Source organism: Microchirus variegatus (genome assembly GCF_963457635.1).
Source record: "Microchirus variegatus genome assembly, chromosome: 11".
Classification (NCBI taxonomy): Eukaryota; Metazoa; Chordata; class Actinopteri; order Pleuronectiformes; family Soleidae; genus Microchirus; species Microchirus variegatus.
This window is the reverse complement of record NC_139812.1, coordinates 22,640,945-22,654,044: the sequence shown is the minus strand read 5'-3', so window position 1 is coordinate 22,654,044 and position 13,100 is coordinate 22,640,945. Positions and strand designations below refer to the sequence as shown.

The 13,100-nt window shown below is 42.3% G+C and overlaps 3 protein-coding genes across 3 annotated transcripts in view; 1 reads left to right on the top strand and 2 right to left on the bottom strand.

The window, feature by feature from the left end:
- The window catches only part of spock2 (SPARC (osteonectin), cwcv and kazal like domains proteoglycan 2), a gene marked incomplete at both ends in the record, with an annotated part of 39,096 nt that extends 33,042 nt beyond the window's left edge, over positions 1 to 6,054 (top strand). The window contains 5 exons of the mRNA XM_083897432.1: positions 1,060 to 1,194; positions 1,985 to 2,203; positions 2,631 to 2,693; positions 4,000 to 4,131; positions 5,918 to 6,054. Of these exons, the coding sequence (XP_083753558.1) occupies positions 1,060 to 1,194; positions 1,985 to 2,203; positions 2,631 to 2,693; positions 4,000 to 4,131; positions 5,918 to 6,054 (686 nt within the window). The remainder of the gene's footprint in view (positions 1 to 1,059; positions 1,195 to 1,984; positions 2,204 to 2,630; positions 2,694 to 3,999; positions 4,132 to 5,917) is intronic.
- hif1an (hypoxia inducible factor 1 subunit alpha inhibitor) overlaps positions 1 to 13,100 on the bottom strand; it is a 265,779-nt gene that overhangs the window by 108,182 nt on the left and 144,497 nt on the right. The gene's annotated exons all lie outside the window — the stretch shown is intronic.
- Positions 9,150 to 12,590, bottom strand: tysnd1 (trypsin like peroxisomal matrix peptidase 1; the record flags this gene model as incomplete). The annotated part of the gene is made up of 4 exons (XM_083897336.1): positions 9,150 to 9,352; positions 10,534 to 10,719; positions 10,815 to 10,945; positions 11,518 to 12,590. 4 exons carry the CDS (start codon positions 12,588 to 12,590, stop codon positions 9,150 to 9,152), a joined length of 1,593 nt encoding a protein of 530 aa, XP_083753462.1.

The following is a 13,100-nucleotide window of genomic DNA, read 5'->3' as shown; positions in this document are numbered from 1 at the left end:
AAGACAAGGTTCAGGTCACCTGTGTCCATTGCAGGGAAACATCATCATTCACTCACACCTACGGGCAATTTAGGGTGTCCAATTAACCTCTATGTTTTTGGACATGTGATAGGAAAGCGGACAATCCACGCACAAGGCAGCAGTGCTTAGCAAAGGATTTCCAATAAAATGGACTACAAATCTTAACTGAATTTACCAAGATAAGCAGTAGGTGGTGCAAAAGTCCAAGTCACCACCGTGTGTCATGCTGCATTCCAGAGCCCATCCAAACAAATGGGATGTGGGACTTATCCTACCTGAATTTTTACTAGCTCCTACTTCAAAGCGTTCCAGCAACTGAAGTCGAACGTTAGAAAACATGGACGATCGCGGCGCTTTAGATTTATGTTTGAAGAGGCATTTTGACTGTCAGCAATTCAGTCTACTAACATACACAAGCGAGCCGTATATGTAAAAGTGATACATATCGATATGTAACGTCATGAGTATACTTTTAACGTAGCCCTACATATCTTCATGCTAACATGATAACAACGTTGACATAATTTCACGCCATAACATGAAAAACAAGTTGTGATAAAATCGCTGTGTCTAAAACAAGTCTACACGCAGAAAAGTGAAATTTATAACCTATTCATGTGACTACGTGGGCGCCGCCATTATTCTCAGACATCATTTTGGTGAAGTCAGGGTAGGTCGATCAGCCTCGACTGGTTTGGAACGCAGCATCTGACTGCACATTAAAAGTGGACGTAGTCTTTTGGTTACAAAACTAACTTCTGTTGTAAAACCTCGAGATTCAGCTGTCAATCACCTGCACTCATTTACTGAGCTTTATCCTCTGTTTTCCTCTAAATGGGAGCTTAATTTCACCAAGTGACATCATTATGTTATTGGAGAAGACCTGAATCTAGTGACTGAGACCATTATCTCCTCAATGTTGGAGTAGGCTAATTTCCCACAGACTTACAATCGAAACTGAGGACTTTTTGACAACCAGCGGAGTTTGCTCGCCTGGTGGCTAAATACGATTTCCCAGAATATAATCTTCCTCCACAGAGAGCTGCACCGGACAGGATCTGGCTGACCTCGGGGAGCGTCTCAGAGACTGGTTCCAGTTACTGCAGAGCAACGCCAAGCAGAACAACAGCAGCAAGCCCGGGGCCAGAACCGCGACAGCCAGCGCCACATCAGGTCAGAGCGACTACTTCAGCGCTTCAGTACAGCATCATTTAGCATTTGAAACACTCTACACTGGCTCAAGTAGATTACCTGAATTCACAAAACACTTGTACCCAGCTTCATACAACATCCCTATGATGAGAGGAGACAAGATACTAACAATAACAGACCGTAAAAACAGTATATGTGGAATGGAGGGGTGGGCTGACCTTGGCTGAAGGTCCTTGTTGTTCTTCTCTGTCCAGGAGAAAATAATCCACATGTTCATGTATGTTTCGCTCTGTAAGTCTTTTTGTTTTAAGTTCAATCAATTAAATTATAGCGACAGCCAAACAAATAATATGAAGCATAGATAGCAAAAGGTCAGAGCTAAGGAAAAAGATTGGTCAGAGTGTGAGGAGAGTGACCAGGTGTTCTTAGTTGAGCTAATCAACTCCACCCACTTACCTGCAAGAGAACAACTCAAAAACACAGCAGGCCCTGCTGGAGCAGGAGTGTCATTACATTATAAACACACTATAATCGTACGTACAGTGTGTTCATAATTAAAATCATCCCGGAATTTATAATATTCCATATAATTCTGTATAATCTCACTACCAGCTGCTAGAGATCACATATTAGAGGGGCTTGCTCATAATATGTTCCCACGAAGGAAACTCATCCTGTTAAACCCTGAGAGATAATTAAGAAAATAAATGAATTGGCAGAAGCAAGCAGGAGTTGGTTTTTTTTTTTTTATGAGCACAATGGCGTGATTTAATTTCCCTACGTTTATGTGGTTAATCGTTATGGTTTGCAGTGCTGGACAGGAGCCTGGTGGCCAGCTGCAAGGACTCCATAGGCTGGATGTTCTCCAAGCTGGACACCAACAGCGACCTGTACCTGGACCAGGCCGAGCTGGCTGCCATCAACCTGGACAAGTACGAGGTCTGCATCCGCCCCTTCTTCAACTCCTGCGACTCGTACAAGGACGGCAAGGTGTCCACCGCCGAGTGGTGCCTCTGCTTCTGGAGAGAGAGTGAGTATTCTGGGGGGGGACTATGTGAGGCGAGCTAACGTGCTAGTTCGCATAGCACACAAATGACTTCAAGGTGTCAGTGGCGTCTTCTATTGTAATTTACGAAAATTGGTCAACAGGAAACAGCTTCTTCTTCTTCTGTGGGATGTGTGGATTCTAGAGTTAGGAAGGTTTGGAAAACCAGGAGCGTTACCGCCACCTACTGGATTGGAATAAAATTGATTGCAAGAGAATTGAGGGGGGAACCAAAAATATTACTTTAATCTTTATCTACACTCGTAATCAATAATTTAAACTGCTTTATGTCCCAGTCCGAAAACAGAGCATATTGTACATGTGAATTCATTTTGAAATGGCAGTGGTTCTTTCTATCAAATTTAGATTTAGCTTTCTCACTTATGAAAGTTCATTCTCTCTTCTTTGTCAGAGCCTCCCTGCCTGGCTGAACTCGAGAGGATCCAAGTACTCGATGGCGGCAAGAGAAAGTTTGGTAGGTATCCGAACTCCTTAAACTCCGTAAACTCATTTCAGCCCGACTGGGTCGGCTCTTTCTTGGTTGAGAGGTTTCATCGAGCAGATGTCAAGCAGGAGGCAGGGATTAGTCCCGGATCAGTTTGGTGGATTATAAGTTGATTCTGACAGACGGCAAAGGAAACCAGCCATGAGTGGAGTTTGTCCACGTCTGTGTGAGTGTGGTGTGCGTGTTTGTGTGTGTGTTAGGACTTGTGTGTGTGTGTTGTGTACGCCTGTCCACACTGCAGGTTTTGGCTGGCTGACTGGGCTCTGAGTCAGGACTCTCCAAGGACACAGAGCAAAGCGAGTCGACGCTCAAATGTTACCTTGAAAGACTGAATGGGCGATTGTGATTTTGCCATGTGTGACGCTTCTTCCTTATTCTTTCTCTTGTTTGACAATACGGCAATATATATATATATATATATATATATATATATATATATATATATATATATATATATATATATATATATATATATATATATAGCAGCTGAAATCATTTTTCTAAGCACATTCACAGACAAATCCATTTTTTTTTATTAAAGGTCCACTGTCTCTAAGCTTTAGTGACATTTAATGGTGAAACTGCTCAAATGTGTCAGGGAACAACAGAGGCCTCATGTTAATTCTGTCTCTGCTGTCTCCTCAGTCCTCTTATATATATTATATACAGGTTATTTTATATCGTAAAGCTAGACCCTTGCCTAAAATACATATAAAAGACTTCCTCTAAGCCTACAAAAAACAAACTATTTGCATTTTGAAGTGATCATACGCGTATATACTATACTTATTTAATGTATTTAATGTCTGCCCCACTAAACCTTTTATACTATAATAGTTTATCTATGCCGAAGAGGAAGTTGCATTTTTTAACACAATCTTACTGTAAGTGCAGGCTAACTTCATATTCTTTGCAGCCGTTCAGAACTGAAAACTTTCCAATCTTTCGTGAGGATTAACTCGCCACCCAGCAACACACCCACACACCCACGCTCCAACACGCCGCAGTATGCTGACCCGATGCCTTTTCATCCCTATCTCGCTGCGAGAAACATATTTTTATTCATGGAATATGGAATGGTCTGGCACATAAATGCAGGTCTATACACTGCATGCATTACATTTCCACCGGGCGCATGTGTGATGAGGCGTGATGCAGTGATGCAGTGTGTTTATCTGTCGTCGTCTGCTGGGGGGGTTTTTTTTGTCGGGATTGTTTCGTTTGTAAGGTCAGGTCGACGCTTGATTTATTTATGCGTGTCTTGTGCGGACGCCAGGTCGATTCATCCCGAGCTGTGATGAAGACGGCTACTACAGGAAGCAGCAGTGTGACAAGGGAGAGTGCTGGTGTGTGGACCAAAGCGGAGGAGAAGTCGCCGGATCTAGGATTCGTGGGAAGCCAGACTGCGGTGAGTGCACTGTGATTAAAACCACTATATAGTTCTAGCACGACTCACCTCAATTTTACTCTATTATTAAGGATAGTACCTGGTACCTGGTGTTTTTTGGTACCTGCTCTGGCGAGGTTTTGAAGAAAACTGACCTGATACTGAAATGTGACGTCAACCGACTGCTAGCTACTGATTGGTCAGGGAGTGTCGTCACTGGAAGCGTCACGAGCGCAAATTAATCTGTAGATCAGTTAAAAACGATTCAAAATCCCGAAAACATGCATTCATCTCGACATTTAGCAAGGGAATGTCTGAAATCTCAATATTTAAAGGTGCATTATGTAATAAATCTAAAACAACTAGCCATAAAATACTCCTAATATGTCACAGAGACTCAGGAATAATGTTCATATAACAAACTGAACTCACCAACAACAACAGTACAGACAAAATATTTACATTAAAACAAATCTTTTGCAGCCCGCAAATCATGTTTATGTTTTGAAATCATGTTTTGGCATGTGGCGCCACCTACTGCCATCTACCAATCATTGCAGTCAGTAGAGTCTCGGCTGCCGAGCAACCGTGGGTTGCCAGTTACGTCTGAGCTACAATGGCGGAGAAAACGAAACCTGAAAGACCTCGGTATTTTGAATTTGAGTGTAGTAACCGTTTTTGGCCACATTCTTACATATGGCGCTTTTAACAGTGGAGTCTGGTGTATTTAGCGAGTAGCGACAGCACTGCTGAAAGCCAGCGATCGTGAGCCGAATCACAACCCGTTCAGTTGTATTTTGGTCTGGGCTCCGGTCATACAGGAAGTAGTACTGAACAATTTGGTAAACTGATTCAGTTACACCGAGAAAAAAACCTCAAATTCAAGCTAGTTCTAGAACTGTAGAGTGGAAAAGCGCCACAGAAAAGCAACAATAATAATAATAATGTTTGTAGTTTTTACTTCAGCCCCCTCTTTCAATCCATCCGATTGATGAAATAAACACATTGAGCACTGTCCCAAGTTTGCCGAAATAATTATTTGGCGCAAACGTTCATCGCTAACGCTAATGACATCAACCTGCCAAAGGGGCTAAAGATGGAAATTAGCCGTTTGGCTATAATCTTGCATATTTACGTGTATATGTTCATTAATATGTATTGTCCCTGCTTTAAATAAACTCAAACTCAAACTCAACTCAATGCTAACAGTGAAGCTAACAGCCATACGATGACGAGTGTGTACTTGACCTGAAGTAAATGCCAATTAAACACATTCCAAGTGGTGAAAAACTGGTCCAAAACTCGTCTAAACCCAGGTCCAAACAAGTTTTTTTTTACATTTCAGCTGCCAGGACGTATAGTATTCATTTGAACCTGGAAGCAGAATACAGCAAAGAGGGTAAACTGGCCCACTTCTGCACGTGCAGTTTGCACAAGGCCTCCTTTATATTGAAGGACTTTAAGGCCCACTGCAACAACATAACTCACGGCAGGGACCAGTGCCACATTCATGTGTGCAGAGTCATTTGCATTCTGAAGCTCTCACTTGTCGCTGTGAGAGAAGTCTTTCAAGATAAATGAGGACTGCTTGGACTGGACCCACGCCTGATAAGAATGGTTCCCCTGGCAGGGTTTAGAAATAGCTATTAAAATAAAAATCCGGACAAAGTCAAACACATGCCCCCCCCCCCCCTTTTTCTTGCAGAGTGCAGTCGGCGAGTTTTAAATTGATTGATTTCTTCAGTTTAGAAACACGACTAGTGAATAATTCACTCTTGTTTTCTGTCCGTCTTATTCGTTTTCACAGACGATGAAATGGCTTATTCAGGTGATCTCGGCAGCGGAGTTGGATGGGAAGACGAGGAAGAGAAAGAAGTGGAGGACACTGCAGAGGAGGCTGAAGAGGAAGAGGGAGAGGTCGATGACGGGGGCTATATCTGGTAAAGAAGAATGATAAAAAAAAAAAGAGGCCCAATCGTACATGAGCATCTTTGATTGTTCCAAATACACAGAAACGCGCACACACACACACTCACACAGAAATCCTGAAAGGGTACGGACATGGTAAAGCTCTCACACGAGGGAAACGGTGGTGTGGGTCAGGAGAGGGAAGAGGAATCTTTGGGAATATTTAACGTAACAGGAAATTCTTATCATGGGACAGAGGGTAGGGGGTGATTTATGGGTCTGGAGTCAAGAATTGTGTCCCTCATAACTTGTGAATCTTTGTTCTCTTCTGTTGTTTGTCTTTTCAACTCTCTTTGAGCAGTTTTTAGCTAAAGCATAGAGGAGACTTTAAGCAGTTGCCGGTGCTTGTCGTGTGGTTACAGTTTTAAAATAATAAAAAAATAGAAAAAAAGACAGAAAATAAGAAAGATGAGGGTGTATTTCAGTAGTCTGACCTGGCTTCTCCTTGTTTTCGCTAGTTAACACAGTTTAGAGAACAGTTTCAGTGTTCGGCACGACACCAGCGATAAGGAGAGGTTCCTACATTAGAATACAGGGAAATTACCCCTTTTTTTTTGGACTTTATTGTTTACATTTGCTTTGGCTCATATATGAAAAGATAGTGCTCTGTCTTATTAAAAAAAAATAACAAAACAAAACATTTTCTCACGTCTCTCACTCTTTAGCGTGTACATATAATGAGTGTAAGACAGACCGTCACCTATTCGTCCTGTTGTCGATGCCTGGAAAGACTGGTGCGTAACTGACAAGTGTACGTCGTATCATAATAATGTGGATCAATTATTGTGTTTAATAAAAAAAAGATTAAATGAAATAAATAAAACTGGTCTCTGTGGCCCAGCTGGCTACCATAACATCTGCACGTGTCCTCTTTCTGTTCTATTAGGACTCTTGATTACAGCTGTTATGGTTGGTACACCACGTTATTGAATATTATTGAGATATTAAAGCTAAGTTAAGAGATGCTCCATCCACGGTCAATACATAGACTGAATCATGACCTTTGTTCTCTGTGTTGTGAATAAAACAGGAGAAATCCTGCACTTTTAACTTTCCACAGACGCTTTGTTTTCTTCACTTAGACAGATATCGTGACGTATCGCTATATGGTTGTCTCGCAATATATTGATTATCACAGAATCGTCAAGTTGTGGGATTATTGGTATCGTGTATCGTGAGGTTACCCTGTGATTCCCCTCTCCTACTTTTTAATGTTTTTAAAAACAGATACTACTGCATCACAACACCTCTGCTCCAGAGCAAAAAGGTTCCTCAAGCAGGAAGTCAAAGCTTTCTCGGCAGAATAAATGCACAATAACTGTATTTTGTAGAAGAATTAGTGACATCTAATGGTGAGACTGCATATTGCAACAAATATTGGACTGCTTTGCTCACCTTTTCCAAGTGCATTGGGGAACTACGGTGGCCTTTGCAGAGCAGAAAGTGTGTCGTGCTTCTTCCTGCACAGTTATAGCCGCACAACATGGCTGCCTGTGTAAAGCAGGGATATTTTAAAGTGATTATACACTTATGCAAACATACTTGTGGGATGTATATTCAATTTCTGCCACTAAACCCCCTGAATATTACACATTTAACCCGTCTTTTAAATCAAATCATGTGATATGAAGGGTATTTGGGAGCCTGTAATTGTGTTAGAAACATCATTTTGAGTATTCACGCCACATTCTAGCAGACCATCGTCCTGACTGTAGTTCTCAGGAGATACCATTTCAAAGACATCCATCTCCTGTATGTGACCTTCTCTCAGAGGAGCAGACCTTATTGTTGGCTTTCTCCTCTGGCCTCGTCTCACTCTGCAGCGCCGCACGGCTTCATGCTATGGGAAACGAGCAGAAACGAGATACAGTCGCAGGGCTGCGTATCAGCACTTCTAAAAAGCACAATGCCTATAGAAATGTCCTCAGCCTCTTCGGGACATTGCTCACGCCGCGTGTACACTGTAAACTATTCAATCTTCCGGAGCTGTGAAATAGAAACCTCACACTCGTCTGTTACACACGTCTTCTGCAGCCGGCGACCGAGGGAGCTCGTCTTTGTAAGAAGTGACAGTAACCAATCTTCTGAAATGTCCTTTCTCAGTTTCATGTTTCTGTGATAATGGAAATCAGTACCTGTAATGTCCCGCTGGGTGAAACCCTAAATGTGTGAGCTGTGAGCAGGTTCGCCTGTCGACAGATGTCTGAATACGTGATACTGACAGCGGCTACCCAAGGGGACCAATCATTTTCAGCAGCCTGTCGGCTCATCCTGCTGAATATTCCTGCTGCTTGGCTGTAACTCACCATATACTGTAAGAGGCAGGTTTAAATCAAACTGTGTTTTCTATGGATATACACTACAGTTCAAAAGTTTGGGGTCACTTAGAAATGTCCTTATTTTTGAAGGAAAAGCACTTTTTTTTCAATAAATATAGCATTAAATGAATCAGAAATACACTCTATACATTGTGAATGTGGTAAACGACTATTCTAGCTGCAAACGTCTGGTTTTTAATGGAATATATAGGTGTATAGAGGCCCATTTACAGTGTTCTAATGGTACATTGTGTTTGGATGGTATTGGATGATTAGAAAACCCATGTGCAATGATGTTAGCACAGCTAAAAACAGTTTTGCTGGTTATTATTATGAATAAAAATCATTATTTCTAATCTCGTCAATGTCTCGACTATATTTTCTATTCATTTTGCAACTCTTTTGATGAATAAAAGTGTGACTTTTAATGGAAAACACACAAAAATGGTAAAGGTGACCCCAAACCTTTTGAACGGTAGTGTAAGCAAGGACTAAAACTAAAACGTGTGTGTCTTTGTTCCTTCAGCTGTGATTTAGTTTGTTTAGGTAACGGCGTACAGAACACGAAATTAAATGTTAAAAGAATAATTTAATGACAATTAATCATTAAGATTACATAATATATACACATACCATATACTGTTTTAGTTGTATTTCCTCCTAAAGATCTGTGAAATGTATATTTAAAATCAAGAGATACACAAATTAAATACAATCGTCTAAAAAATGATTTTCCTTCTTTTCTCCTTCAGTTCAGAGTTTGCTCTGAGCGCCCTGTAGCCTCCACACGTGTCTGACTTGTTTTTCTGTTGTGTCCAACGTCCTGAACACGTTAAGCTCCTCTGTTTGGTGAAAGCGCTGCAACAATCTGTGGAAAACGGTCGACGGGACGCTGAAGTTGAGGTGCGGGTAGGTCACTTTGGCAGCCAAGTCTCTCGTGTTGCTGGACACGATACCTGCGAAACGGCAGATAGTAATGTACTCTATAGTGTGTTTATTATAACGCCTAACCACAGTTCAAATCTTAGCCTTAACCACGTTTTGGTTTCCAATGTTTACCACACACACACACACACATTTTGGTGTGAACCAAAGCGTGTGAATGTCACTGTTACTCAATGGTAAAACTTTAGTTTAACAAACACAGTCCTGTTCTTTCTCTCACTCTTTCTTTATCACCTGCAGCCTCACAGCACGGAATATGTGAATAATTTTCAGGTTTAATGTGAATATTCCACACAGTGAAACACAATCATCCAGATATTAAACATTTAAATGGAAAATAAATGAGATAATATTACATCTTCATCAATATTTAAGTGTGGGTTTATTTGTTCTATCTCATTATTTCCTTTTATTTATGTTCATATAATATATGAAAAGATTTGTCTGTTTTTGTCAATAAAACATTTAAACATATTAAAGAGGTCAGCTAAAGTGCACCGATAGTTTTTACATTGTTTTACGGTAGAGTTATATGACTCCATAATTCTTACTTAGTTGTAAGTAAGTAGTTTTTCCCACATGTTCTCAGCCACTGTTTCCTAACATATACAGTATAATGTGTGAAGAGTGCAGATGCGGTACCGTTCAAAAGTTTGGGGTCACCTATACAATTGTTTGTGTTTTCCATTAAAACTCAGACTTTTATTCATCAAAAGAGTTGCAAAATGAATAGAAAATATAGTCTATATATATAATTTTGAACCTTGTCACTTTTCAGCTGTGCTAACATCATTGTACAAGGGTTTTCAAGGGTTTTCTAATCTAATAGTCTTCTAACGCCATTAGCAAACACAATGTACCCTTAGAACACTGGAAATGGGCCTCTATACACCTATGTACATATTCCATTAAAACCAGACGTTTGCAGCTAGAATAGTTGTTTACCACATTAACAATGTATAGAGTGTATTTTATGATTCATTAAATGTTATATTCATTGAAAAATGTGCTTTTCCTTCAAAAATAAGGACATTTCTAAGTGACCCCAAACTTTTGAATGGTAGTGTACACCTGCCTTTCCCCTCCTCACAGTGGCACATCACCGCTAACGTTTCCTGCTGTGGTCATCGTGTGCCCTCCACTGACCAAAAAGAATACAAGATGTTCTTGTTACAGCAGAGGCTTTTCTTACCAAGCAGCTCTCCTGTGTGTGTCCGCACCACAGCGCCCCCGCTGGCCCCCGCTTGTACTGCACAAGTGGTCTGAAGCATGACAGGCCGTTTGTCGCAGCTGACGGCTTTAGAGAGGACGCCACTGGTCAGGGACGGACCACAGCTGCGACCCAGTCCACCATATCCCACCACAACCACAGGTTCACCTGAAGGAAGAGGATCAGAGGTAGTGTAAAGAAACAAATGTGTTTTTTTGATGTTGTTGTTGTTGTTGTTGAAATTAGAATAAAAAAAATCACACCTGGATTGAAACTCTGAGCCATTCGAGGGACCACAGCCTCTGGGACGGAGGATCTGAGCTGCACCAAAGCCAGATCATAGGGTGAAGATGCTTTAGTGGAAAACAGCACGTCGCCCACGCCATCATAGACTCTGTGAAATGGAAGTTTGTCCAAATTAACAGGTGTCTCTTAAAGGGGAGGGGATGTCTGTTTATCTAAATGAGACAAACCTGGTTAAATACAGCTGTATTATTATGTATGTGGCAGCTAATATAAGACTGAGGACGATGTTGATTATTCACACACACAGTCCTGGAAAAGAGCTAACCAGGCCAAACAGTGAAAACACCTGCAGTGAATCAAAGGGTAATGTAATTAACCACTTGTATTACCTCTTACTAACTATCAGTTAGTCATAACTATCAGTGTACTTTTGTTAAAAGCTCTTGGTCCAGCACAATATACTGAAATGAAAGGTTTTACTTGTGTTGTTTAACTGTGTGGGCAAATGTTTCATTGAACACTGGTGTCTAACAAAATACACTGGCAAACTAACCTCTAACCTAACCACTAGATATCTGGATTACTTTCATTTCAAAAACAAGCGTTACTGCTTCCTTGAATGTAGCATTGCTATGAAAATGGTTTGTTATGCATGTTTTCGTGTGTCTGTTACTGATTCAATCTTCACTTTGGACATGGAGACCGTGAAAGTGTCGTCACCTCTCCCTGTGATGGAACTTGAGGTTGACTGTTGACCTCCCATTGACAACATGTCGGCAGGTAAGAACCAGGCGAGGGGTGACGACGACCCCCGAGCCCCAGAGCTCCCCGCTCTCCACAAAGCAAACCGTAGGGTATTTAGCCGCTTTTGACTGGTGGGCTGTGGTGGTCATCATTATTTGAAGGCCCGTCTCTCCCGGATGGAGACAAACGTCACAGAGTGGATCTTGAGAGTCCGAGCAGCGCAGGACATTCCTGAAGATGGAGTGGACAGAGCAGACCAGACTGAGGCCTATCCACTCGTTGGCCTTCCAGCCGAATGGAGACACGATGAGGCCGATGAGACGCACCTCGTCAGCACCGTCCATCAGAAACAACCCTCCGCCCTCTGTGCCTGGCAAACAGCGGGCGTCTGTGAGGATGACGGCGTTGTCCTCTCCAGCCAGGTTACTGATGATGCCTCTGCTGAGCGTGCTGATGAAGAGGTCAAGGCAGAGGGAGCCGAAGGGTGAACCACATGCAACGACGTGGCAGCCCTTCTGGAGGGGTGAGCTGCTCTGCCAGGGGATGGTACCAGCAGAGTCTGGGCTGCTCTCGACCACCACACCGGTCTTGAGCACAGCGAACCAGCTGAGGGAGTGAGCATCCCTGATCAGCTCAGCATCCTCCTCATCACCATGGAAACGCCACTGCTCAGCCTCACGGAAAAGTGCCTGGAAAGCTTGTTTGAACTCGGGGCAGTTCACCAGCATCAGCAGCTGAGCTGAAACCTCCCTATGATGTCGCGTTGTTTTGCGTCTACGTTGTGTTGTTGACTTGCTGGTGTCCAGTGGGAGGCTGACGCGGACTTTGAGTTTGTCGCTCAACATTCGCGGCGGTACGAAGCTAAACTCGGTGTCGGAGGTGAGAACGTCTTTGTCGGTTACGAAGCGTGAAAAGGGCAGACCTGAACATATCACAGTGCCGGTTTGAGGGTGGACGATAACTCCGCTGCAGCTCACTGGTTTATTTGCTGAGAAAGACTCCGACAAGCTCACCACACAGCAGCACGTTTCTACTTCTGTTATGTCCATATTTAAATAATATTGGTTTAGAAGACTGAAAATATTATATATACTTATACTATATAGCGGTGGTGACTTTATAAAACAAACTCTATGACGATAACTATGAATTCAAAACTATTGTTTAGTCCAACAGCCGCTGAGAAGTGAAGTCTTGGCTCCTCGCTTCCTGGTTGTGTCTCATTGGTTCACGGAAAGGAGCGGTAACAACCGATCAATATGATTGGACAAAAAGGAAACACGTGTAGCTCTGAGCCAATGGGAACATTTGGAGGCGGGGCCGTTGTCGTGTGTTGCATTCACGGCATCTTCTCGAGCGTCGTAGTTTTCAAACAATCCTCATGATTCTCCTCCGGGAGAACGATTATTTAAATGTTTTTGGGATCATTTTGGTCACCAGTACTGCAGCGTTTAACAGTATGTCTCTGCATTACAGGAGACAGTAGTTTCAGGCGGTCATAGTCTCAGGCGGCCACACGTTTCCTCAATAGCGCCACCTAATGACTTGGATGACCAGAG